Genomic DNA, 25,352 nt, shown 5'->3' on the forward strand with positions numbered 1-25,352 from the left:
GCTATGACCGTTTATCTCCCATGTAATAGAAAGGTGCTCATCATCATCATCGTTGAGGGATCCTCTATGGGCGTTATCCACACTGGACTAGAGATATAACAACCTTCCATTGAAGTCAGTGATCACCGGGCTACTAGTAATGGTTAGTTATCTGGTATAACCGCCAGCGTCAGTGATGAGCTCCTCTCCGGGTGATCCTGTCAGGTCACATAAGAATACATTAGATGACAAGATGTAGATAGCACATAATGTCACTGCTAGCCGAGCACTACTGGATGTGAAATAGTCACTGCCTAGATATAGAGCTGTCGTTATAAGATTAACTCCTAGCATCCTGGTGAATAAGTTCAAATATTCATTCTATACTACAACCCCCAACATGACCTGACCACTGGACATGGCCATAATAATATTCTATTTTATTATACTATATACGTAGATCACTACAACTCCCAACATGACCTGACCATTGGACATGACCATAATACTATTCTATTTTATTATATTATACTCTATAGATGGAACACTACAACCCCCAACAAGATATAATACACTTCCATTATCCCCTATACATACAACCCCCAACATGACCGTAATACAATTCTATTATACTCTATGCATAGATCACTACATCTCTCAACATGGCCAACCCCAATACCATTCTATTACACTATATACGTCGAACACTGCAACCCCCAACATGACCCGACCATTGGACATGACCATAATACAATTTTGTTATACTCAATACGTAGAACACTACAACCCCCAACATGCCATAATACAATTCTATTATACTCTATACGTAGAGCACTACCACTCTCAATATGAACAGACCACTGGACCTGATAATAATACAATTCTATTATACTTTATATACAGAACACTACAACCCCCAACATGACAAAATACAATTCTATTATAATCTATACATAAAATACTACACCTCCCAATATGACCCGACCATAATGCAATTCTATCAAACGTATCTACAGACACTGGACACTAGAACAAGTGTCTTACATGGTCCGATGTGAGCCGTGTAAACGAGCGCCGATCAATGAGACAGATCGGCACTCGTTTGCTCCTGTCTCGCGGAGCTATGAATGAGGACGAGCGATCATTACTACGATCACTCGTCCCCGTACATTATCATCATGTCGGCAGCGCATTGTTCACACCGGGAGATGTGCTGCCGACAACGATAACATTTTAGGCCGCACAGACGATATTTGCACCTTCATCGGCTGATCGCTGATCGCTGCCCTGTTTACAGGATCGTTCTGTGAACGCTCGTTTGCCCGATAATTGGCCGGTGTAAAAGGCCCCTATCCTGCAGTGATGCCGTTATTACAGCGTTTGGAGAAGATTTGTAGCGTGAAGGGATTTGTTTCTTAGAAATATGAACTTGGCCGCCGCCGCTCCACGCTCTAGGAATCCATTACTAATTGGGTAATAATCACATGAATGTGTTATGTGGAAGCGATAGATGCTGTAAATGAGCGCAGCTCCCGGACGCTGTAATATAATCCATACATGATGGAAAACACTGGAAAAATACGTGTGCCGAGCTGAGCTGCTACTCATGGCTTAGCGTATGGCACTGCAGTCAAGTTATACAGCAGAGCTAAATGGGGACAATTCCGGGTTCTGCCAGCCCATGGGAAAGAGCCAACACTGATCCCCAAACTTGATATATATAAGATGTAGTGCAGACAGAAATTTGGGAATGGGAAGAAAAATTGGGGCAAATGCACAAGTTCTCAGTGAGCAGGCTCTTCCTGGTGTGATGTAAGAGCTGTGTTGTGTGCGCTCAGCCAATCACATTCCTGACCTCTGCTGCTGCTCCTCCTCTCCTCTCACAGCCTGGTGTGATGTAAGAGCTGTGTTGTGTGCTCTCAGCCAATCACATTCCTGACCTCTGCTGCTGCTCCTCCTCTCCTCTCACAGCCTGGTGTGATGTAAGAGCTGCGTTGTGTGGTCTCAGCCAATCACATTCATCAACTATGCTGCTCCTCCACCCCTCTCACAGCCTGGTGTGATGTAAGAGCTGTGTTGTGTGGTCTCAGCCAATCACATTCCTCACCTCTGCTGCTCCTCCTCCCCTCACAACGCCTGATGTGATGAAAGAGCTGTGCTGTGTGGTCTCAGCCAATCACATTAATCATCTCTGCTGCTCCTCCTCCCCTCTCACAGCCTGGTGTGATGTAAGAGCCGTGTTGTGTGGTCTCAGCCAATCACATTCCTCACCTCTGCTGCTCCTCTTCCCCTCTTACAGCATGCAATCTCACAGACACGTTGAGGCAAAAGGATTGCGGCTTCACCCCCCTCCTCCCTATCTTTATAGTTTTACACTAGATTGATTTGTTTTAAGGTTCCTGGACATTTACAGAAAATCTGCAGTCAGGGAAAGGGGAATTACTGCCTAATGAAGGTGATGGAAATGTCACTTTCCCCTAATAAGATATATTACAAAGTTTCATATATCAAATGGACTCCTGATTCATACAAAGAAAATTATAATTACGCTATGGGCACAGAGTCCAGGCCGAGACATTAAAGAGAGAATGCCCTCTCACTGCGGCCTCTAAATCCATAAGAAGTGGCAAGAGAACACTCACTCATTGGAGGTGTGTAGTATTGGCATATAGCACGTGCCACGTTTTGATTGACTTGTCAACACTCGGAGGATACAAGGTGCCAATATACCTACTATACCACCTATTATTAGACCTTTGCCTATAGGTGAATGCTGGCACAGATGGGCAACGTCTGGTTTAAATGTCATTCTCCTTTAAGTGTTTGAAAGCAGCCTTGCTTTATTCCTCAAGCTATGGATTATTAGGTATATATATATATATGTATTGTTGGCATTTTCAGGCCGCGTTCCAGGGGAAGGACATTACAAGGATCAGAGAAAGCAGCCGCAGCCTTCAATTTATGTTCTAAGGGCAAACTTGGCAGATTGCTCGTGTTCACATCTCGGGCCGCACTAAGATCATTATTCTGAAATATATTATATATAAAGGGGGGGATCTGAGCAGCGGAGCTTATCGTTATCTGATGTTATTATGGAAGTTCTGTAATTACATTGTCACAAGTTATTTCAAGCTCGTTTCTTTTTTATATTAGCGCCACCCAGTGATTACATTACTATGAATCACTTCATATGGCAAAAATGGCATTAGAGGTTGCCACCCCTCTATAAAGCAGAGCCGAGAGCGGCATTAAAAAGCCTAACATTCTATATGGAATTTTCCATTGTGTATTACAGGATAGCCTAACATTCTATATAGAATTATCCATGGTCTATGCAGGATAGCCTAACACTCCATATGGAATTTTCCATTGTGTATACAGGATAGCCTAACACTCTATATAGAATTATCAATTCTGTATACAGGATAGCCTAATGCTCCATAAAGAATTATCCATTGTATATACAGGATAGCCCAACATTCTATATAGAATTATCCATTGTGTATTACAGGATAGCCTAACATTCTATATAGAATTATCCATGGTCTATACAGGATAGCCTAACACTCCATATGGAATTTTCCATTGTGTATACAGGATAACCTAACACTCTATATAGAATTATCCATTGTGTATACAGGATTGCCTAACATTCTATATAGAATTATCAATTGTGTGTACAGGATAGCTTAACACTGTATATAGAATTATCAATTCTGTATACAGGATAGCCTAATGCTCCATAAAGAATTATCCATTGTATATACAGGATAGCCCAACATTCTATATAGAATTATCCATTGTGTATACAGCATTATCTAATATTCTGGATAGAATTGTCAATTGTGTATAAAAGGATAGCGTAACATTCTATAAAGAATTATCCATTGTGTATACAGGATAGCCTAACGTTCTATACAGAACGATTTATTGTTTATACAGCATAGGCTATTATGCTATATAGAATTATCCATTGTGTATACAGCATGGCCTAACACGCTATATAGAATTATCCATTGTGTATACAGCATGGCCTAACACGCTATATAGAATTATTCACTGTGTATACAGGATAGCGTAACACTCTATATAGAATTATCCATTGTGTATACAGGATAGAGTAACAATCTATATAGAATTATCTATTCTGTATACAGGATAGCGTAACACTCTATATAGAATTATCCTTTCTGTATACAGGGCAGCTGTTACATCCACGGCCGCGGACCGTGGGGATTACTCACCCCTCGACGGCCGCAGCCATGGACTTGTGAGCGCTGGTCCCCATCTCCTCCCCAGGAGACGCCAGCGCTCACTTCCGCTCTACTCTACTGTGTCCCGTAGGGTGCGCGCGTGCACGCTCACAACCGGCCTTAAAGGGCCAGTGAGCGCACATGTAAATCATCAGTAATTAGCCCATGATCACCCTGGACTATAAGAAGAGCTCTGCCCTTTTACTCCTTGCCTGAGCGTTGTTCGTATTCCACGGTTAGTCTTGCAAATGGTCCCTTAGTGTTATCCTGTTCCTGTGCACTGCTACTTGTATCCCGTGTTGTAGTTGTTCCTGTGCCCGCTATAGTGTTGGAGTCTAGTTCTGCCATCGGCCACGTCTGCTGTGTTACACCAAGTCTCGTCTGCATCACCTGCCGTCAAGATCCCATATGTGCCTAAGCAGTTGCAACAGTCTGGACTATCACAGGTACCCTTGTGCTTGGACTATATATATTGACTTGGTACACTGTAGTTTGGCCACTTGCCATCCCGCTACGGGTCCACACACCCACAGATTGTGACAGTAGCCTAACACTCTATATAGAATTATCCATTGTGTATACAGGATAGTCTAACACTCTATAGACACTATATGGACAAAAGTATTGGGACACCTCTTAATCATTGAATTCAGGTGTTTCATTCAGTCCCATTCCTAGGTGTATAACATCCCGCACTCGCCATGCAGTCGCCCTTACAAACATTTGTGAATAAATAGGTCGTTCCAAAGAGCTGCCTGAATTCCAGCGTGGTACCGTAATAGGAGGTCACCGGTGTAAAAAGTCAGTTCAGGAGATTTCTTACCTTCTAGATATCCCACCATTACTATTGCAAAGTGGCAGCATTTAGGAACCACAGCAACTCAGCCACAAAGTGGAGACCACGTAAAGTTACAGAGCGGGGTCACCGAGCGCTGAGGTGTCTAGTGCATAAAAGTCGCCAACTCTCTGCTGACTCAATAACTGCAGAGTGTAAACCTCCTCTGGCACTAACATCCGCACAAGAACTGTGCCCGGGAGCTTCATGGCATGGGGGTCGAGCAGCTTCATGCCAGCCTTACATCACCAAGCACAATGCCAAGCGTCAGATGGAGGGGTGTAAAGCCGCCACCACTGGACTCTGGAGCAGTGGGAACGTGTTCTGTGGAGTGCCGCTTCTCTATCTGGCAGTCTGATGGATGAGTCTGGGTTTGGCGAATGCCAGGAGAACGTTACCCGCCTGACTGCATTGTGCCAGATGTAAAGTTTGGTGGAGGAGGGGTAATACTATGTGGGTGTTTTTCAGGGGTCGGGAAATCTTAATGCTTCATCATACCAAGACATTGTGGACAATTGTAGCTTCCAACTTTGTGGGAACAGTTTTGGGGTTCGGCCCTTTTTTGTTCCTCATGACTGCACCCAGTGCACAAGGTCCATAAAGACATGGTCGGGGAGTTTGGGGTGGAAGAACTTGACTGACCTCAACCCCATCCAACACCTTTGGGATGAACTAGAAGGGAGATTACGAGGCAGATCCTCTCCCCCAACATCAGTGTCTGACCTCACAAATGTTCTGCTGGATGAATGGGCAAAAGTTCCCACAGACACCCCAAAATCTTGTAGGAGCCCCCAGAAGAGTGGAAGATGTTTTGCTGCAAAGGGGGAATCCGCTCCATATTAATGTCTATGGCTTTATATATGGGATGTCATTAAAAGCTCCTGTAGGTGTAATGTGGAGGTGTCCCAATACTTTTGCTCATATAGCGTATCGAATATTCTTCATGGACATTAATGCACCAAAATGTAATTATTAACCCTTTCACTCCCTCCAACAGGGTTTGTTTACTACCACAAATATATAATCACAACTCCACTATCAATCGGATGAATAGATAAAGATATAGGACTGCGGCCTCCTGTGGTACTCTACATTTAATAAATTACGGCAGTCTTTTATCACAGCCGCCATCCTGCGAGCGTATTATTACCGCTGTAATTAACCCAGAACCATTATTGTTCAGACGACGGGAATGTGGGCAGAACGCGACAGCTCCTGAATTCCCTGTATTCATCGTGCCAAGAGAAATGTCCCTCTAGGAAGTACAGCTCTGTCAATGTATAATATATATATACTGGTTCTTACATTACACAATATATACAGGGTCAAAAGTCAGGAACTATCCTACTCAAAAATCTGTAAAATGTTTGATCATGTATTATACGAATAGCTGCAGCGATGGTAGATTTTACCTTTTCCTTCCTCCACCTTTAAAGCCACGATTTTAGACTGGCAGTGCCACTGTGTATAGGAACCAAAGTCGGTGGATACAGATGTATTGCATCCTTCCAGCGTCCCCGCATAGGCATCCTAAAGAGGTTCTTTACCCAAATGTATTTTTAGAAATACCTGATCAATAATGCAAGCTGACGTGGTATGACTGCTGCCAAGCTGCTTTTCCCTTTCTCGGCTGGCAGCACAGTGCCAGCTGGGAGCTGAACAGCCGAGTCTCTTGAGGCAGACTGGTTGCTAGGGAAATAGTGCATGACAACTACAACCTCTTAAAGGGTTTGTCTAATAAGAGGTAACCCCTTTCAGAATGCAGTGACTGGCACCGCCGGCAAACAGCTCATTTAGCCAGGGAAAGAAGCGACCAGCCAGACTTAATCCCTAGCAGCCAGTCTGTGTCTCTCAGATTTGTCAGGGAATGTGATAAAATAAGAAAAGAAACATTACTCCCACGGTATCTCCACCCCTGCTCCAGCACCGTCGCTCCGGTGGTCCCGCCGCTCCTCGTTTGCTGTACTGCAGTGATGACACGCCGACTACCCGTACGTGACCACTGCATCACCACGGAGTCCAGTGTTCGGCTACAGTGGTCACGTGTGGTTAAGTCTATACGTCATCATTACAAGACAGCTAAATAGATCTACGGGACCACCGAAGTGGCGGTGGATATACCACGTAAGTATTTTTACTTCTGTTATTTTATCACATTCTCTGCCTTTAGCTCATTTTTTTGGAATCTCAGAAACCCCCTTTAATTACTCTCAAGGCCAAATTGGCATTGAGCGGAGGGTACAAAAGAAAATTCGAGATAGATTTACCATCTACATCAAAATGTTGATGCCAAAAACAGTATCTAATAATTATTTGACCGAGCAAAGTCTTCTGAAAAACGTATCATAGTCATCGTTTCTTGAAAAGGAAATCACGTGATGAAGTCGCGGGTCGGCATAGTAACATAAACATTCTGCGTGACTAATAAGCGATCATGTGACTCACCCTAGTGTTGTCATAGTAACAATAGTGTACCAGAAGGCAGCAGGAATGCTAGTGAACTTCGTCTTGCCCGTTCCCTTCTCTGCATAGAACATCACAGTGGCAAAGATGATGATGGCCATGGTCAAGGAGAAGAGGAGAAAGCCAAGTTCGGAGGCACAGCTCTTCAAGGTGTACCCGAGAATCCGTAGTCCTTGGGAGTGGCGGGAAAATTTGAAGATGCGGAAGACTCGGAAAACACGTAACGTGACAAAGGCACCGCTCACATTATCGTTCTCTGGCATGACCAGTTGTATGTAGTATGGCATTATGGCCACCACGTCAATGATACTCATAACACTACGCATAAACTTACAACGGCTTGGGGCTGCAAATAGTCTCATGAGGTACTCAAAGGTGAAGATAAGGACACAGGCTGTATCCATGCAGTCAAAGGCAGTCATGTACTTTTCCCCACAAGGCAGATCCTTAAGGCGCCCAGGTGGCGGACGGCAAGGCACCGTTTCCACTACATTTGCAATCACCGAAACGGCAATGAAGAAACCGGTGACATAGTAGAAAACGAGGGCCATCGTGCTGGTGTGAGGGTTTTCAAAGGCCCTCCATAGTCGCTGACGGAACGTACTGCCAGGCGGTAGAGGGGTATCGTTAGCGGTTTCTGCTTCTGTATCCTCCGCTAGCCTCTCCAGGTTCTCCTTCTTACGATCGCGATATTCTTCTAGACAACAATCTCCAATGATCTCGGGTATGATGCCATAGAAAGACAACTCTTCATCAAAGGCCTGGATGCATTCATGGCGTGGATAATGTAACTTGCCTGTCCGGTAGAAGTTGAGAACGTGTCTGAACATCTCTGGATCACGGTCAAAAAAATATTCCTGTGTCTCCTGGTTGAAGAAGAATTCTTTCTCTGTGCTGCCTAACAAGGTGTCCGGGTAACGGTCCAATGTATTTTTCCATGTCTGGAACTTCCTTCCACTTACGTTTACTACCAGTATTTCATCGTTTCTCTTTCTTTTGTCACTCGGAGGCTTGGGCATAGGCCTCTTTGCTAGAGGAAGCCATCCCACCGCTGCTGCTCGAGCAAAGGGAAGCCATGTCGCCACTCCAGCAGCCATAGTTCAGTGGCTAAGTCTTCAGAGGCCACAAGTCCAGTGTTTGGATCCAGTATGTGACCATGAAAATGTGGACTTGTCTTAAGGAACTAGCGTGTCGTAGAAGAATTTTGCTATTTTAGTTCCAGTCCAAGAAGGCAGACGTGAAGGAGAGTCAAAGATGGTGTCCTCAGCCCACCAACGTACCTAGATTCAGTAAGACCAAGACGAGGCGGACAACATGTAGGCTTGCAATGCCGAAGAAAGCGCATGAAGGTCTAGATCCACCGGTGCACTGGGGGCTTAGTCAGAACATAGTGCACCATAGTCGTCGACTCTATTGCTATTTTTTTTCCAAATTCTCGCTCTTCTTGGTTTCTCTGCCTGCATCCTACAGATTCTTCCTGTGTTCTTCTCCCACACAATCTGTAATTAGATTTCTTTCCAATATACTCTTTTTCTGTTGGCAAATGAATAAAAATTCAGAATATAGAAGATAAGCAGAAGAAAATACAGTATTATTTGTGTTGAATATCTTCTCCTAATATACAGGATATAACTTCTAATATATGGACATCAGGACATAGACCTCTTCCTACCACAGGGGTCAGTGGACAGACCATTCATCTCCTCTTGATACACAAAATAGGGCCCTATCACTTCCACCGAAAAAGAGACTTAAAAAGAGGTTTTCCCATAATCACTTTATATCACCAATCCACAGGATAGGTGATAAATATATAAATCGGTGGGGTTCCGACCGCTGGGACCCCACCGTTCACAAGAATGTGACGTTCCTAGGTGCCCCATAGTAATGGAGTGGTAGTGCACATGCTCGACCCCCACTCAATGTATTTCTATGGGCCTGCTGAGCGCTATCTTTGGCAGCCCCATAGAAATGAATGGAGCGGTGGCCGAGCATATGCCCTACCACTCCATTCCTATGGGGCTCCCAGGAACGGCAAAGTAAGCCCGTTCTCGTTATAGGTGAAAAATATTGATTATGGGAAAACCCCTTTAAGGACTCTGTACCTCCTCTACTAAATGGACACCAGGACACAGACCTCCTAATACATGGTCATCACTTCTTGGTCTTCTCACGATCTTCTTATATGCAGAAGGCACAACACAAACCTTTGACCTCCATCTAAAACCATGTTTAGATAAGGGGTGGATTGAGAGTGAGCAGGGCACCGGGGAATTAAGGGGGTTCTCACATAAAGACAACTGCTGTCCATATGCCCTATTAGGGAATATTGATGTCATAAAGGGGGGGGGGGGGTGCCCTATGTGCGACCCCCTCTATGAGTCAGAATGGAGAAACGTTATCGAAGAGTTTCTCCCGTTAATTACATGAATGGCTACATTTTCTGCAGCTTCCCAAAATCAGGCGGGGTTGCAAGGAACCAGATCCTTGGACTATGTAATTTTTACTATTCAGAATGTTCTTGGTCGGGCCATTGCCTAGGAACAGCTGCAGCAGAAAGCGGGTGACCACAGAGGAAGGAGCACATTCCTTCTATGTGGCCAGTGTTGTCACCTGCTGGCAGAGGAGCTTCGACCACTGGCATTTCTGTAGGGATGATGGCTGTCAGTATCCACAGTTATCCATGTAAAACCCCTTTAAATCTAAAGTAAATATTTTACATTATTGCAGCAGACCGCAGAGAACGGACTACTCTCCTAATATCCGCTGTATAAATAATCCTACGCTGCTATCTAGGAGCTGTCATCCTGGGGAACTGGTGCGATCAGGAAAAACGGCTCAGCGGGAGGGATTGTCAATCAGGATCCCGAGCAGTCACACTTGATCATTCTCCGCTTGCTGTTACAATGGAATTCCGAGGAAAACGATGTCACTTCTATAAACCAGATTTACTGTCACCAAAATACAACTAGTAATATCGAAGTAATGACATAATAAAGGGGGTTGACCCCTTTAATGAAGTTGAAGAAATCAATGGACATCCATGTAACGCATGGACATCAGTGGTTCCTCGCTCTGGCCAATAAAGGGGTGGACCGGGGCACGGAACCCTCCTCTATTACCTTTAGTATATCCTGATATGGAATATAAAGAGGAATTGTCCGACTTCTGAAAAGGAAGAACCCAGGGGGCGGAGCATGACACAGGAATTCTTAGAACACAAGAGAATCCCTGTGCCATGCTCCGCCCCATTTTACAATATATGTAATTTATATTAGGGATTCCATCACATTTTATAATCCAATTCCCAAAAGTGAACCCAAACGTTCATGCCAGTTATTTATATGATGTCCCGTTTACTTCAGCCCTAGAAGTGTGCGGTAGGGTAGTCTGCGGATATAGAACATGTAGAAGGGAAACTTGTACTGACAGTAAAAAAGAAAAAAAGTTTGGGAGGATTCCTCCAGCTCACCTTATCGCATGTATAGACTTGCACACGGATCCTCGTGTCGGCACACGCAAGAAGTAAGGAAAAAAGGAAAGAGATGGATCCAGCGCTGTGTCCTTGAAATTGTGTTTAAAAACGGAAACTATTTCCAAGTTTTAATGAAAAATGAATAAATATAAAAACAGGTAACATTGTGGATAGATATTCTCAAATAGATCGTAGGATTTGTGGCAGAGTAAGCGGTGCCTACGCGTTTCTGACGCATGCAGCGTCCTTAGTCATGGCTTCTGCAGAAGCCATGACTAAGGACGCTGCATGCGTCAGAAACGCGTAGGCACCGCTTACTCTGCCACAAATCCTACGATCTATTTGAGAATATCTATCCACAATGTTACCTGTTTTTATATTTATTCATTTTTCATTAAAACTTGGAAATAGTTTCCGTTTTTAAACACAATTTCAAGGACACAGCGCTGGATCCATCTCTTTCCTTTTTTCCTTAGTAAAAAAGAAAGATATAAAAGGAAAATAATAGCAAAACTAAAACAAAAAATGCAATACAAATGGTTGGTCGGCCTCCAGAAAGTTGAAAGAACCACAAAAGATTTATGGAATGGATGAAAAAAAAAAAAAACTTGTAATGCCGTTTATCAAAATCCTGCCATCCTAATGGGATCGGGGAATATTGACCCGTTATAGGTCACGAGAAATACTTAACGGAGGACATTAGGTCACCTCGCTCATCTGGTGGTGTCCAGGCGGTGATTGACAGCAGAGTTGGGAATGACTCTATTGTGGCTGTAATTGGCCAATTAAATGTGTATGAGACGGTGTCAGCCTCCCAAATGATGTGTCTGTCAAAGGGCTCGATAATGATCTCTCCCTTAAAGGGGTTCTCCACCTAAAATTTACATTTACCAATATCCGATAACCGTGGCAGCAGGAGACACAGGAAAGCATGATCTGAATATTGCCAAGCCTCCTTGCCCCTTCTTTGCTCAGTGCCAGTTTAGCCAAAAGCTAAAGTTATCTGAGACACACTGGTTGCTATGAACGTGTTGACTGACAACTATAGCTATTAGAAAGCATATCCATAGCAACCAGTCTTATATAACGCAGCTATTCAGCAGCTGGATTGGCACGGTCCTGACACCAGCTTGGCACCACTCACGCCACGTTATTGTCCGCCTCATGTCCACCTTCTAATACCATTTTAAAGTTTATCTAGAGAATTTATCAACATAAAAAAATTGAGTAACTTTGTATAAACATTACATTACTTATCCTGTACTGATCCTCAGTTATGACCTGTATTATATGCCAGAGCTGCACTCACTATTCTGCTAGAATTGGAAACCGCTTGTTATTGGAAACCGTTAGCAAGCTTGTTGTCAGACACCCCATAGCAACTTAGCAGTGGGTGACCCTTCCCAGAATACGAATCACCATAGAAAAGTATGTGCAGACTTTGATACAGCACAAAATGCTAGGAGATTTCAGCTCTGAAGCCTGCAGAATTACGAATGCTGCTCTGGAGTATAATACAGGGTATATCTCAAGATCGGTACAAGATAGGTAATGTAATGTCTGGACACAGTGACTTCACCAGCAGAATAGTGAGCGCAGCTCTGGAGTAAAATACAGGATATAACTCCGGATCAGTACAGGATAAGTAATGTAATGTCTGGACACAGTGACTCCACCAGCAGAATAGTGAGTGCAGCTCTGGAGTATAATACAGGATGTAACTCAGGATCAGTACAGGATAAGTAATGTAATGTCTGGACACAGTGACTCCACCAGCAGAATAGTGAGCGCAGCTCTGGAGTAAAATACAGGATATAACTCAAGATCAGTACAGGATAAGTAATGTCTGGACACAGTGACTCATCCAGCAGAATAGTGAGTGCAGCTCTGGAGTATAATACAGGATGTAACTCAGGATCAGTACAAAATAAGTAATGAAACGTATGGACACAGTGACAACTTTTTAGGTAGATTTATTCTATAGATCTTTTTTTAATAACAGCACATGATGGTGAGGTCCCTCTTACCAAGAAAAGCATGTTCAGAATACTCAAAATAAAGATTTACATTATACTTTTGTGATCTAGGAAATGTAAGTACACCCAGGGGCATGAGTTGTGTGTGCAGGAAATGAGTTTATCACCACCAGCATAGGAAGGGTTCTTTACAGTAAGAGCAGTTAAAATGTAACCACAATAGGTTCAGCAGCAAAGGAACAAGATCAATAACCGGACAAGAAGCTTCTACTATAACTAATAATATTAACAGTAATAATGACTAAAACAAAGTGTGGAGGACAGAGATTTATCCAATTGCCCCTTGTTTTCTTTACCTAGACAATTTTATAAATGTGAGGATTATTTCGCCCCGAGACTCCGCTGATGTCATGGCCTGTCCACTGCGCAGTTTCTTCACAATACAACAAGAAGACAAGCTGTTTTTCATAAAGAATCAATCAATATCTTTTTCTCTCCTATCTATCTATCTATCTCATATCTATCTATCTATCTATCTATCGATCTAATATCTATCTATCTATCTCATATCTATCTATCTATCTATCTATCTATCTATCTATCTATCTATCTATCTATCTATCTATCTATCTATCTATCTATCTATCTATCTCATATCTATCTCATATCTATCTATCTCATATCTATCTCATATCTATCTCATATCTATCTATCTATCTATCTATCTATCTATCTATCTATCTATCTATCTATCTATCTATCTATCTATCTATCTATCTCATATCTATCTATCTCATATCTATCTCATATCTATCTCATATCTATCTATCTATCTCATATCTATCTATCTCATATCTATCTATCTCATATCTATCTATCTCTCTCATATCTATCTATCTATCTATCTCATATCTATCTATCTCATATCTATCTATCTATCTATCTAATATCTATCTATCTATCTAATATCTATCTATCTAATATCTATCTATCTATCTCATATCTATCTATCTCATATCTATCGATCTCATATCTATCTATCTCATATCTATCTATCTATCTATCTATCTAATATCTATCTATCTATCTAATATCTATCTAATATCTATCTATAGAACAAAAATAGGCAGCACTCCGTTTATAAAGGTGAAAAAAGAGGGTACTTTAATGTCCCATAAGCAACGTTTCAGCTCCTTCCCCTGCTTGAGAAAGGCTCCAGGGGAAGGAGCTGAAACGTTGCTTATGGGACATTAAAGTACCCTCTTTTTTCACCTTTACAAACCTTCACCTTCACACCTATTTTTGTTCTATACACAATTGAGATTTTGGTCTAATCTCTTGGGCTTGCACCCACACCATACCGGTGCTGCTGGGTCCATCTGTTTATCTATCTCATATCTACCTATCTATCTACCTATCTATCTATCTATCTAGTTTATGACTGCTAGACGTCATGGCATATCTCGTGATGTACTCACAGAAGCGCCATGTCAGCAGGTCCGTCATACTTATATCTGGGATATAGATGAAGATATAGGTGTAGTCTCCACGTCCCCGGTTATATTTAAGAACAAATTCATGTGCAGCTCAATCAGCTATTTGTAAATGGGATTGTGAATAAATAATTTACTGTTGTTTATTGCAGTGCTATGTTATGCCGGAGCACTCTGTACGCGGGTCCATACACTTCAGGCCCCGTCTTCTCATTTACATAGTGGGAGGGGCTAATATGTTAAACGGTTAATTGCTTGAATATTAGTTCGGCCTTTCGTCATGACTTGCATGATGGGCGTAGAGTCTGAGGACTACTAAGAGCTGGAGCCCCCAACGATTGCCACGACCAAAGGGCCACAGTGGTCGGTAAATAGCGTGAATCCCTTTAATACATGTCCGTGATCTCACACACATCAATAAAGCAGAAAATTTTAATAGGACTATGCCAAAACATGAACCATATGGTTCAAGGGCCCCAAAACCAATCTTGTAGCGGGGGGAACGGTATACTGATCACTGCTGATTGCATTAACTATAAAAATGGCTGCCTGCAGTGTAAGATGGACGTCAGGGAGGCCTAATGTTTATACTGGGTTCCTCCGCCTCGTGGTTTCCTTGTCTTAATGAGGTCGTCCTATCAGGACAAGCCGTGTCCATATGCCCTATTAGCCCATATAGAGGTCATAGAGGGGGGGTCCTCCACTTGTGACCTTTCTCTATGAGCCATAGTGGAAGGCCGCTAACAAGCTGCCATGTAATACAACAGTTCCCCTGTAGTGGCCGCTGTAGGGGAAATTCTTAATTTATTAGAGTAGGGTCAGCAAAGGTGAACGATTACCTAAATGCAGAGGACATCACCGGTCTGATGGGGATAGACTAAAACGCAATAGGGGAGATGGATCGGAACTGGTGCAAAGGAAAATTGGACCAGTTGTTCAAAGAAACCAATCAAGCTTCAGCTTTCATTTTCCAAAAGGCATTTGTAAAATGGGAGCTGTAATCCGATTGGTTGCTGTGAACAGCTGCGCCTCTGCACTAGTTGTGATAATATTCCCCCCATGATTGTGCTGGAGGCGCCAGTGCTTCTATGTATGACACTGATACATCCCGTCACTCACACGCAGCGCCGGATCATTCATTCCCCAACAAATACAATGATATCTCCATTATCTGCACTAACGACGCCGTATAGCGATGAGCTCTGCTCCGGAGAACGACTCACTTAATGATACCACAAATGTGGGAAATAAAATACTCAAGTAAAACTACCACATGAACTCCCATACTGACGGGAAACAGTATCCGTGACTATGTCATCTATCTATACATCTGTCTATCCATACTCTAGATATATAGATAGACTTATAGATAGATATAGATAGATAGATAGATAGATAGATAGATAGATAGATAGATAGATAGATAGATAGATAGATAGGATATGAGATAAACATCATATGATTATCAATCTATCTATCTATCCATCCAATCTCATGTAATTGGGATGTCGTGCCACTTTTTAGGGGGGACACATCCATAATACGGCACCTTCTGAAACTTCTGTATTCCCCGTATGAAATCAGAGCACACAGAGGTACAGCAGGGGCCCATACAATCTATAGGTGCCTTATTACAGGCCCATTGTGCAGCCATATACATGAGCCCTTACAAGCACAGCCATGATTCTCATACACTGGAGAGCAGCGTTCATGCCTGTCCTGCGCTCCCCTCATACGTCTCCATTTCTAGGCCATTTTGCTTGCTCCAGTGGGGGACGTAGGCCCCTTGTTCTCCCGAAAGTTTGGGGTTCCACAGCTGGGACCTCCACCTCTCAATCATGTACTATAGATCAGCCATAACGGTCAATGTTTGAAATACCTTTACATTAAACATGGGCAGCAGCTCCAGAGTCGGCATGTTCTCCCCCTGTTTTTGTCGGGTTCTTCCAGACGTACATGTGGACTATCAGGGGTCTGTACATTATCTGCTTAGTTCTTGGAGAGAATGGAGACCACTACGGCCTGCTGCGTACACTGGGTGTAATTCTAGGTTTTCATACGTTGCGGCTCTTCCCAATATGCCGGGTCCCGCAGAATGCGGCGCGTGTACAGGGGAATGTTTACACAGCACAGATCATCTCGCCTTCTTAATGTGCAGATCTCTGCATCTTATTGATCGCTCACGTGGCGAGTCCTGGGACGCTGTAGGTAATGGGAATTCATTCGCACACTGTTCTGCAGACCTTCTCGTAAACACAGTGTCCCGGTCCAAATGCATAACAGCTGGCATTTCCAGTGTGGCACAGAGGAATGTCCGGCTGCTCTATGCCGTGCCACGCTGCCCTGTATATTTGGACGGCTTTGTACAACCCATATCTGCACGACCTCTAATCCTGTGCGCTGCACCCACTGCAATATGAACCTTGTCATGCAGATAATTCCCACACTGCATTATGGCCACCATGTAACGCTATGACAAGCTGACTCTACCGGCTCTCCACCAACAGTCCCTTCTGTCCACCAGGTGTTCCTGCGCTCTTCTCACTAACAGTCCCATCAGGTTTCCATCAACAGTCCCGTCCTGCTCTCCACATGCAGTTTCGATCAGCTCTCCACCAACTGTCCATGTTTTCCACCATCTGTACCTACCTGTTCTCCATCATCGGTCTCTATCTGCTCCTTCAGTCGTTCTCCACCACCAGTCCATATCAACTCTCTAGGACGACCTGAACTACTGTCTATAAGAAGTTATTAGCGTTTAGTATTATATATTCTCTCCTACATCCCTTCTTCTGGCACTTGGTGGTCTTCCCCAGTAGTTTTCTACCAGCTGCCCCTACCTCAGTATTATGCAGTCCCTACCTTAGCTCTCTAGTACTCTTCGCAAGCAGGTGTTATCAACAGTCCTTACATTCTTCACCAGTCGTTTTTCCGTAGCTGTCCATATATCCTACAGTCCAGTAGTCCAAATGTAATATCCAGGAAGTTACATCTCTGTTCTCCACCAAGAGTCCCGCACTGATTTTCTCTAGCTGCCTCTACCTGCTCTCCACCTGTAGTCCCTCTCGGTTTCTCCACCAGTAATTTCTGCTTCATATCAGAAGTCTCAATTTCTTTTGAGCAGTCCCCATCAGTTACCAGACCCTCTAATGTTCTCCATCAAGTATCCCTCTGCGTCCCAGCAGTGCACTGCTCCTCTGTTCTCCACCAACAGTCCCCTTCTAATCTTCACCAACAGTCCCTCTCTGTTCTCCACCAACTGCCCCCCTCTGATCTCTACCAGCAGTCCCTCGCTGTTCTCCGTCAGCAGTCCCTCTCTGTTCTCCGTCAGCAGTCCCTCTCTGTTCTCCGTCAGCAGTCCCTCTCTGTTCTCCGTCAGCAGTCCCTCTCTGTTCTCCACCAGCAGTCCCTCTCTGTTCTCCACCAGCAGTCCCTCTCTGTTCTCCACCAGCAGTCCCTCTCTGTTCTCCACCAGCAGTCCCTCTCTGTTCTCCACCAGCAGTCCCTCTCTGTTCTCCACCAGCAGTCCCTCTCTGTTCTCCACCAGCAGTCCCTCTCTGTTCTCCACCAGCAGTCCCCTTGTTTCTCCACCTGCAGTCCCCTTGTTTCTCCACCTGCAGTCCCCTGGTTTCTCCACCTGCAGTCCCCTGGTTTTTCCAGCAGCAGTCCCTGCCTATTTGCCACCTGCATGCAGTCTGCGCTATCCAGGACTCTGCCTGTCTGTTCTCCATCAGCTGTGCCTATATCCTCTATGATGAGAAGTCCGCTGTATATCAGGGTCCTTATAAGCAGTCCATACCTGGTCTCCATCAGCAGTCCCTGTTGTCCAGGTAGCTCGTACTCTCCACAGTGGTCCAGCAGAGATACAGGAGTCACCCCGGGGCTGCCGTCCCTCATCTCAGAGTCTGGATAAGGAGAATTCCCCCCTCCCTATCATCACTTCCCTCCCTCCTCTCTCCATTCTCACTCACTCCCTTCTTCTCATCTCTTAATCGCTCTGCAGGAGGAGGGACCTGGCACTGAAGCCGGGGAATAGGGGGCGCAAGTATTGGGGATTGCATGGGGCATTAACCCTTGATCTGCTGTGCTGGAGCCAGGTACAGAGAACTGCACTGAGTATTAACCCCTTACATTACTGCAACACTAATATCAGAGATGGAAGGCAGGACAGCAGTTTTAACCTCTGCACTGCAGCACCAGAGCCAGATATGGGGAACAGGATGGGAGTATTAACTTGGAGAGCAATGTAATAGATAGGACCATGGAGATGATGGGAGTATTGACCTGCATACTGCAAGTTCTGCACCCCTAAATAAAGGGAACATGATGGGAGTTTTAACCTCTGCATTGCAGCACTAAAGAAATACACTTTGAAGATGATGGGAGTATTAATCACTGCACTGCAGTCAAATACAGTGAATAGGACTAGAGTCACATGTAATGGTTAGGATTGGGATGTTAACCCCTGCAGCACCGCACTGGAGTAAAATATAATGAATAGGGAGGCAGTATTAACCTGTGCAGTGCAGTACTGGAGACAGTTACATTGGATACGGTGAGAGGATTCACCTCTGCACTGCAGTCTAATACAGGTACTCGGATTAACTATATATACACTGCAGATCCACTGGATATGATGGGAGGTATTATCCTAAAGTAATATTGGAGTATGAATATTGGCACTGCAGCACTGGAGCCAGATATAAGGGATGTGATGGGAAAATTATCTCAGTCCTGAAGACGGATAAAGGGAATATATAAGTATCGACCCCTGCAAAGTAACGCTGGAGACAGACATATAATACATATAATACAGCACTAGGATAATCCCTGCTCTGCTGACAGATTTATTAATTACTATTTCAGCAAGAGAATAAGTAGTAAAACACTGGAAGCAGATCAGTACAGGATAAATGGCTGGATGAGAGTAGTAGTCCATGTATAATATATAACTATATTGGTATAAGTTATACATCTTCTTGTATATAGTGATATGGAACATGCTGGTATAACCTGGGTATCTCCTGTATATAATTATATATGTACAGCTGGTATAAGTTATACATCTTCTTGTATATAGTGATATGGAGCATGCTGGTATAACCTGGGTATCATCTTTATATAATTATATATGTACAGCTGGTATAAATTATACATCTTCTTGTATATAGTGATATGGAGCATGCTGGTATAACCTGGGCATCTTCTGTATATAATTATATATGTACAGCTGGTATAAGTTATACATCTTAGTGTATATAGTGATATGGAGCATGCTGGTATAACCTGGGTATCTTCTGTATATAATTATATATGTACAGCTAGTATAAGTTATACATCTTCTTGTATATAGTGATATGGAGCATGCTGGTATAACCTGGGTATCTTCTGTATATAATCAAATATGTGCAGCTGGTATAAGTTATACATCTTCTTGTATATAGTGATATGGAGAATTCTGGTATAACCTGGGTATCTTCTGTATATAATTATATATGTACAGCTGGTATAAGTTATACATCTTCTTGTATATAGTGATATGGAGCATGCTGGTATAACCTGGGTATCTTCTGTGTATAATTATATATGTACAGCTGGTATAAGTTATACATCTTCTTGTATATAGTGATATGGAGCATGCTGGTATAACCTGGGTATCTTCTGTATATAATTATATATGTACAGCTGGTATAAGTTATACATCTTCTTGTATATAGTGATATGGCGCATGCTGGTATAACCTGGGCATCTTCTGTATATAATTATATATGTACAGCTGGTATAAGTTATATATCTTCCTGTATATAGTGATATGGAGCATGCTGGTATAACCTGGGCATCTTCTGTATATAATTATATATGTACAGCTGGTATAAGTTATACATCTTCCTGTATATAGTGATATGGAGCATGCTGGTATAACCTGGGTATCTTCTGTATATAATTATATATGTACAACTGGTATAAATTATACATCTTCTTGTATATAGTGATATAGAGCATGCTGGTATAACCTGGGCATCTTCTGTATATAATTATATATGTACAGCTGGTATAAGTTATATATCTTCTTGTATATAGTGATATGGAGCATGCTGGGTATCTTCTGTATATAATTATATATTTACAGCTGGTATAAGTTATACATCTTCTTGTATATAGTGATATGGAGCATGCTGGTATAACCTGGGTATCTTCTGTATATAATTATATATGTACAGCTGGTATAAGTTATACATCTTCCTGTATATAGTGATATGGAGCATGCTGGTATAACCTGGGTATCTTCTGTATATAATTATATATGTACAACTGGTATAAATTATACATCTTCTTGTATATAGTGATATAGAGCATGCTGGTATAACCTGGGCATCTTCTGTATATAATTATATATGTATAGCTGGTATAAGTTATACATCTTCTTGTATATAGTGATATGGAGCATGCTGGTATAACCTGGGTATCTCCTGTATATAATTATAGATGTACAGCTGGTATAAGTTATACATCTTCTTGTATATAGTGATATGGAGCATGCTGGTATAACCTGGGCATCTTCTGTATATAATTATATATGTACAGCTGGTATAAGTTATACATCTTCTTGTATATAGTGATATGGAGCATGCTGGTATAACCTGGGTATCTTCTGTATATAATTATATATGTACAGCTGGTATAAGTTATACATCTTCTTGTATATAGTGATATGGAGCATGCTGGTATAACCTGGGTATCTTCTGTATATAATTATATATGTACAGCTGGCTGGTATAAGTTATACATCTTCTTGTATATAGTGGTATGGAGCATGCTGGTATAACCTGGGTATCTTCTGTATATAATTATATATGTACAGCTGGTATAAGTTATACATCTTCTTGTATATAGTGATATGGAGCATGCTGGTATAACGTGGGTATCTTCTGTATATAATTATATATGTACAGCTGGTATAAGTTATACATCTTCTTGTACATAGTGATATGGAGCATGCTGGTATAACCTGGGTATCCTCTATATAATTATATATGTACAGCTGGTATAAGTTATACATCTTCTTGTATATAGTGATATGGAGCATGCTGGTATAACCTGGGTATCTTCTGTATATAATTATATATGTACAGCTGGTATAAGTTATACATCTTCTTGTATATAGTGATATGGAGCATGCTGGTATAACGTGGGTATCTTCTGTATATAATTATATATGTACAGCTGGTATAAGTTATACATCTTCTTGTACATAGTGATATGGAGCATGCTGGTATAACCTGGGTATCCTCTATATAATTATATATGTACAGCTGGTATGTTATACATCTTCTTGTATATAGTGATATGGAGCATGCTGGTATAACCTGGGTATCTTCTGTATATAACTATATTTGGACAGCTGGTATAAGTTATACATCTTCTAGTATATAGTGATATGGATCATGCTGGTATAACCTGGGTATCTTCTGTATATAATTATATATGTACAGCTGGTATAAGTTATACATCTTCTTGTATATAGTGATATGGAGCATGCTGGTATAACCTGGGTATCTTCTGTATATAATTATATATGTACAACTGGTATAAATTATACATCTTCTTGTATATAGTGATATAGAGCATGCTGGTATAACCTGGGCATCTTCTGTATATAATTATATATGTACAGCTGGTATAAGTTATATATCTTCTTGTATATAGTGATATGGAGCATGCTGGGTATCTTCTGTATATAATTATATATTTACAGCTGGTATAAGTTATACATCTTCTTGTATATAGTGATATGGAGCATGCTGGTATAACCTGGGTATCTTCTGTATATAATTATATATGTACAGCTGGTATAAGTTATACATCTTCCTGTATATAGTGATATGGAGCATGCTGGTATAACCTGGGTATCTTCTGTATATAATTATATATGTACAACTGGTATAAATTATACATCTTCTTGTATATAGTGATATAGAGCATGCTGGTATAACCTGGGCATCTTCTGTATATAATTATATATGTATAGCTGGTATAAGTTATACATCTTCTTGTATATAGTGATATGGAGCATGCTGGTATAACCTGGGTATCTCCTGTATATAATTATAGATGTACAGCTGGTATAAGTTATACATCTTCTTGTATATAGTGATATGGAGCATGCTGGTATAACCTGGGCATCTTCTGTATATAATTATATATGTACAGCTGGTATAAGTTATACATCTTCTTGTATATAGTGATATGGAGCATGCTGGTATAACCTGGGTATCTTCTGTATATAATTATATATGTACAGCTGGTATAAGTTATACATCTTCTTGTATATAGTGATATGGAGCATGCTGGTATAACCTGGGTATCTTCTGTATATAATTATATATGTACAGCTGGCTGGTATAAGTTATACATCTTCTTGTATATAGTGGTATGGAGCATGCTGGTATAACCTGGGTATCTTCTGTATATAATTATATATGTACAGCTGGTATAAGTTATACATCTTCTTGTATATAGTGATATGGAGCATGCTGGTATAACGTGGGTATCTTCTGTATATAATTATATATGTACAGCTGGTATAAGTTATACATCTTCTTGTACATAGTGATATGGAGCATGCTGGTATAACCTGGGTATCCTCTATATAATTATATATGTACAGCTGGTATAAGTTATACATCTTCTTGTATATAGTGATATGGAGCATGCTGGTATAACCTGGGTATCTTCTGTATATAATTATATATGTACAGCTGGTATAAGTTATACATCTTCTTGTATATAGTGATATGGAGCATGCTGGTATAACGTGGGTATCTTCTGTATATAATTATATATGTACAGCTGGTATAAGTTATACATCTTCTTGTACATAGTGATATGGAGCATGCTGGTATAACCTGGGTATCCTCTATATAATTATATATGTACAGCTGGTATGTTATACATCTTCTTGTATATAGTGATATGGAGCATGCTGGTATAACCTGGGTATCTTCTGTATATAACTATATTTGGACAGCTGGTATAAGTTATACATCTTCTAGTATATAGTGATATGGATCATGCTGGTATAACCTGGGTATCTTCTGTATATAATTATATATGTACAGCTGGTATAAGTTATACATCTTCTTGTATATAGTGATATGGAGCATGCTGGTATAACCTGGGTATCTTCTGTATATAATTATATATGTACAACTGGTATAAATTATACATCTTCTTGTATATAGTGATATAGAGCATGCTGGTATAACCTGGGCATCTTCTGTATATAATTATATATGTACAGCTGGTATAAGTTATATATCTTCTTGTATATAGTGATATGGAGCATGCTGGGTATCTTCTGTATATAATTATATATTTACAGCTGGTATAAGTTATACATCTTCTTGTATATAGTGATATGGAGCATGCTGGTATAACCTGGGTATCTTCTGTATATAATTATATATGTACAGCTGGTATAAGTTATACATCTTCCTGTATATAGTGATATGGAGCATGCTGGTATAACCTGGGTATCTTCTGTATATAATTATATATGTACAACTGGTATAAATTATACATCTTCTTGTATATAGTGATATAGAGCATGCTGGTATAACCTGGGCATCTTCTGTATATAATTATATATGTATAGCTGGTATAAGTTATACATCTTCTTGTATATAGTGATATGGAGCATGCTGGTATAACCTGGGTATCTCCTGTATATAATTATAGATGTACAGCTGGTATAAGTTATACATCTTCTTGTATATAGTGATATGGAGCATGCTGGTATAACCTGGGCATCTTCTGTATATAATTATATATGTACAGCTGGTATAAGTTATACATCTTCTTGTATATAGTGATATGGAGCATGCTGGTATAACCTGGGTATCTTCTGTATATAATTATATATGTACAGCTGGTATAAGTTATACATCTTCTTGTATATAGTGATATGGAGCATGCTGGTATAACGTGGGTATCTTCTGTATATAATTATATATGTACAGCTGGCTGGTATAAGTTATACATCTTCTTGTATATAGTGGTATGGAGCATGCTGGTATAACCTGGGTATCTTCTGTATATAATTATATATGTACAGCTGGTATAAGTTATACATCTTCTTGTATATAGTGATATGGAGCATGCTGGTATAACGTGGGTATCTTCTGTATATAATTATATATGTACAGCTGGTATAAGTTATACATCTTCTTGTACATAGTGATATGGAGCATGCTGGTATAACCTGGGTATCCTCTATATAATTATATATGTACAGCTGGTATAAGTTATACATCTTCTTGTATATAGTGATATGGAGCATGCTGGTATAACCTGGGTATCTTCTGTATATAATTATATATGTACAGCTGGTATAAGTTATACATCTTCTTGTATATAGTGATATGGAGCATGCTGGTATAACGTGGGTATCTTCTGTATATAATTATATATGTACAGCTGGTATAAGTTATACATCTTCTTGTACATAGTGATATGGAGCATGCTGGTATAACCTGGGTATCCTCTATATAATTATATATGTACAGCTGGTATGTTATACATCTTCTTGTATATAGTGATATGGAGCATGCTGGTATAACCTGGGTATCTTCTGTATATAACTATATTTGGACAGCTGGTATAAGTTATACATCTTCTAGTATATAGTGATATGGATCATGCTGGTATAACCTGGGTATCTTCTGTATATAATTATATATGTACAGCTGGTATAAGTTATACATCTTCTTGTATATAGTGATATGGAGCATGCTGGTATAACCTGGGTATCTTCTGTATATAATTATATATGTGCAGCTGGTATAAGTTATACATCTTCTTGTATATAGTGATATGAAG

The 25,352-nt window shown here is 41.1% G+C and overlaps 1 protein-coding gene across 1 annotated transcript in view; it reads right to left on the reverse strand.

Moving 5' to 3' along the window:
• Positions 1–18,389, reverse strand: part of KCND1 (potassium voltage-gated channel subfamily D member 1) — a 37,946-nt gene extending 19,557 nt beyond the window's left edge. The window contains exons 1-2 of the mRNA XM_075834998.1: positions 18,274–18,389; positions 7,513–9,063 (exon numbers count right to left, since the gene is read on the reverse strand). Of these exons, the coding sequence (XP_075691113.1) occupies positions 7,513–8,627 (1,115 nt within the window). The 5' untranslated portion in view covers positions 8,628–9,063; positions 18,274–18,389. The remainder of the gene's footprint in view (positions 1–7,512; positions 9,064–18,273) is intronic.
• Between the last annotated feature and the right edge of the window lie 6,963 nt (positions 18,390–25,352).

Source organism: Rhinoderma darwinii, chromosome 8 (assembly GCF_050947455.1).
Source record: "Rhinoderma darwinii isolate aRhiDar2 chromosome 8, aRhiDar2.hap1, whole genome shotgun sequence".
Classification (NCBI taxonomy): Eukaryota; Metazoa; Chordata; class Amphibia; order Anura; family Rhinodermatidae; genus Rhinoderma; species Rhinoderma darwinii.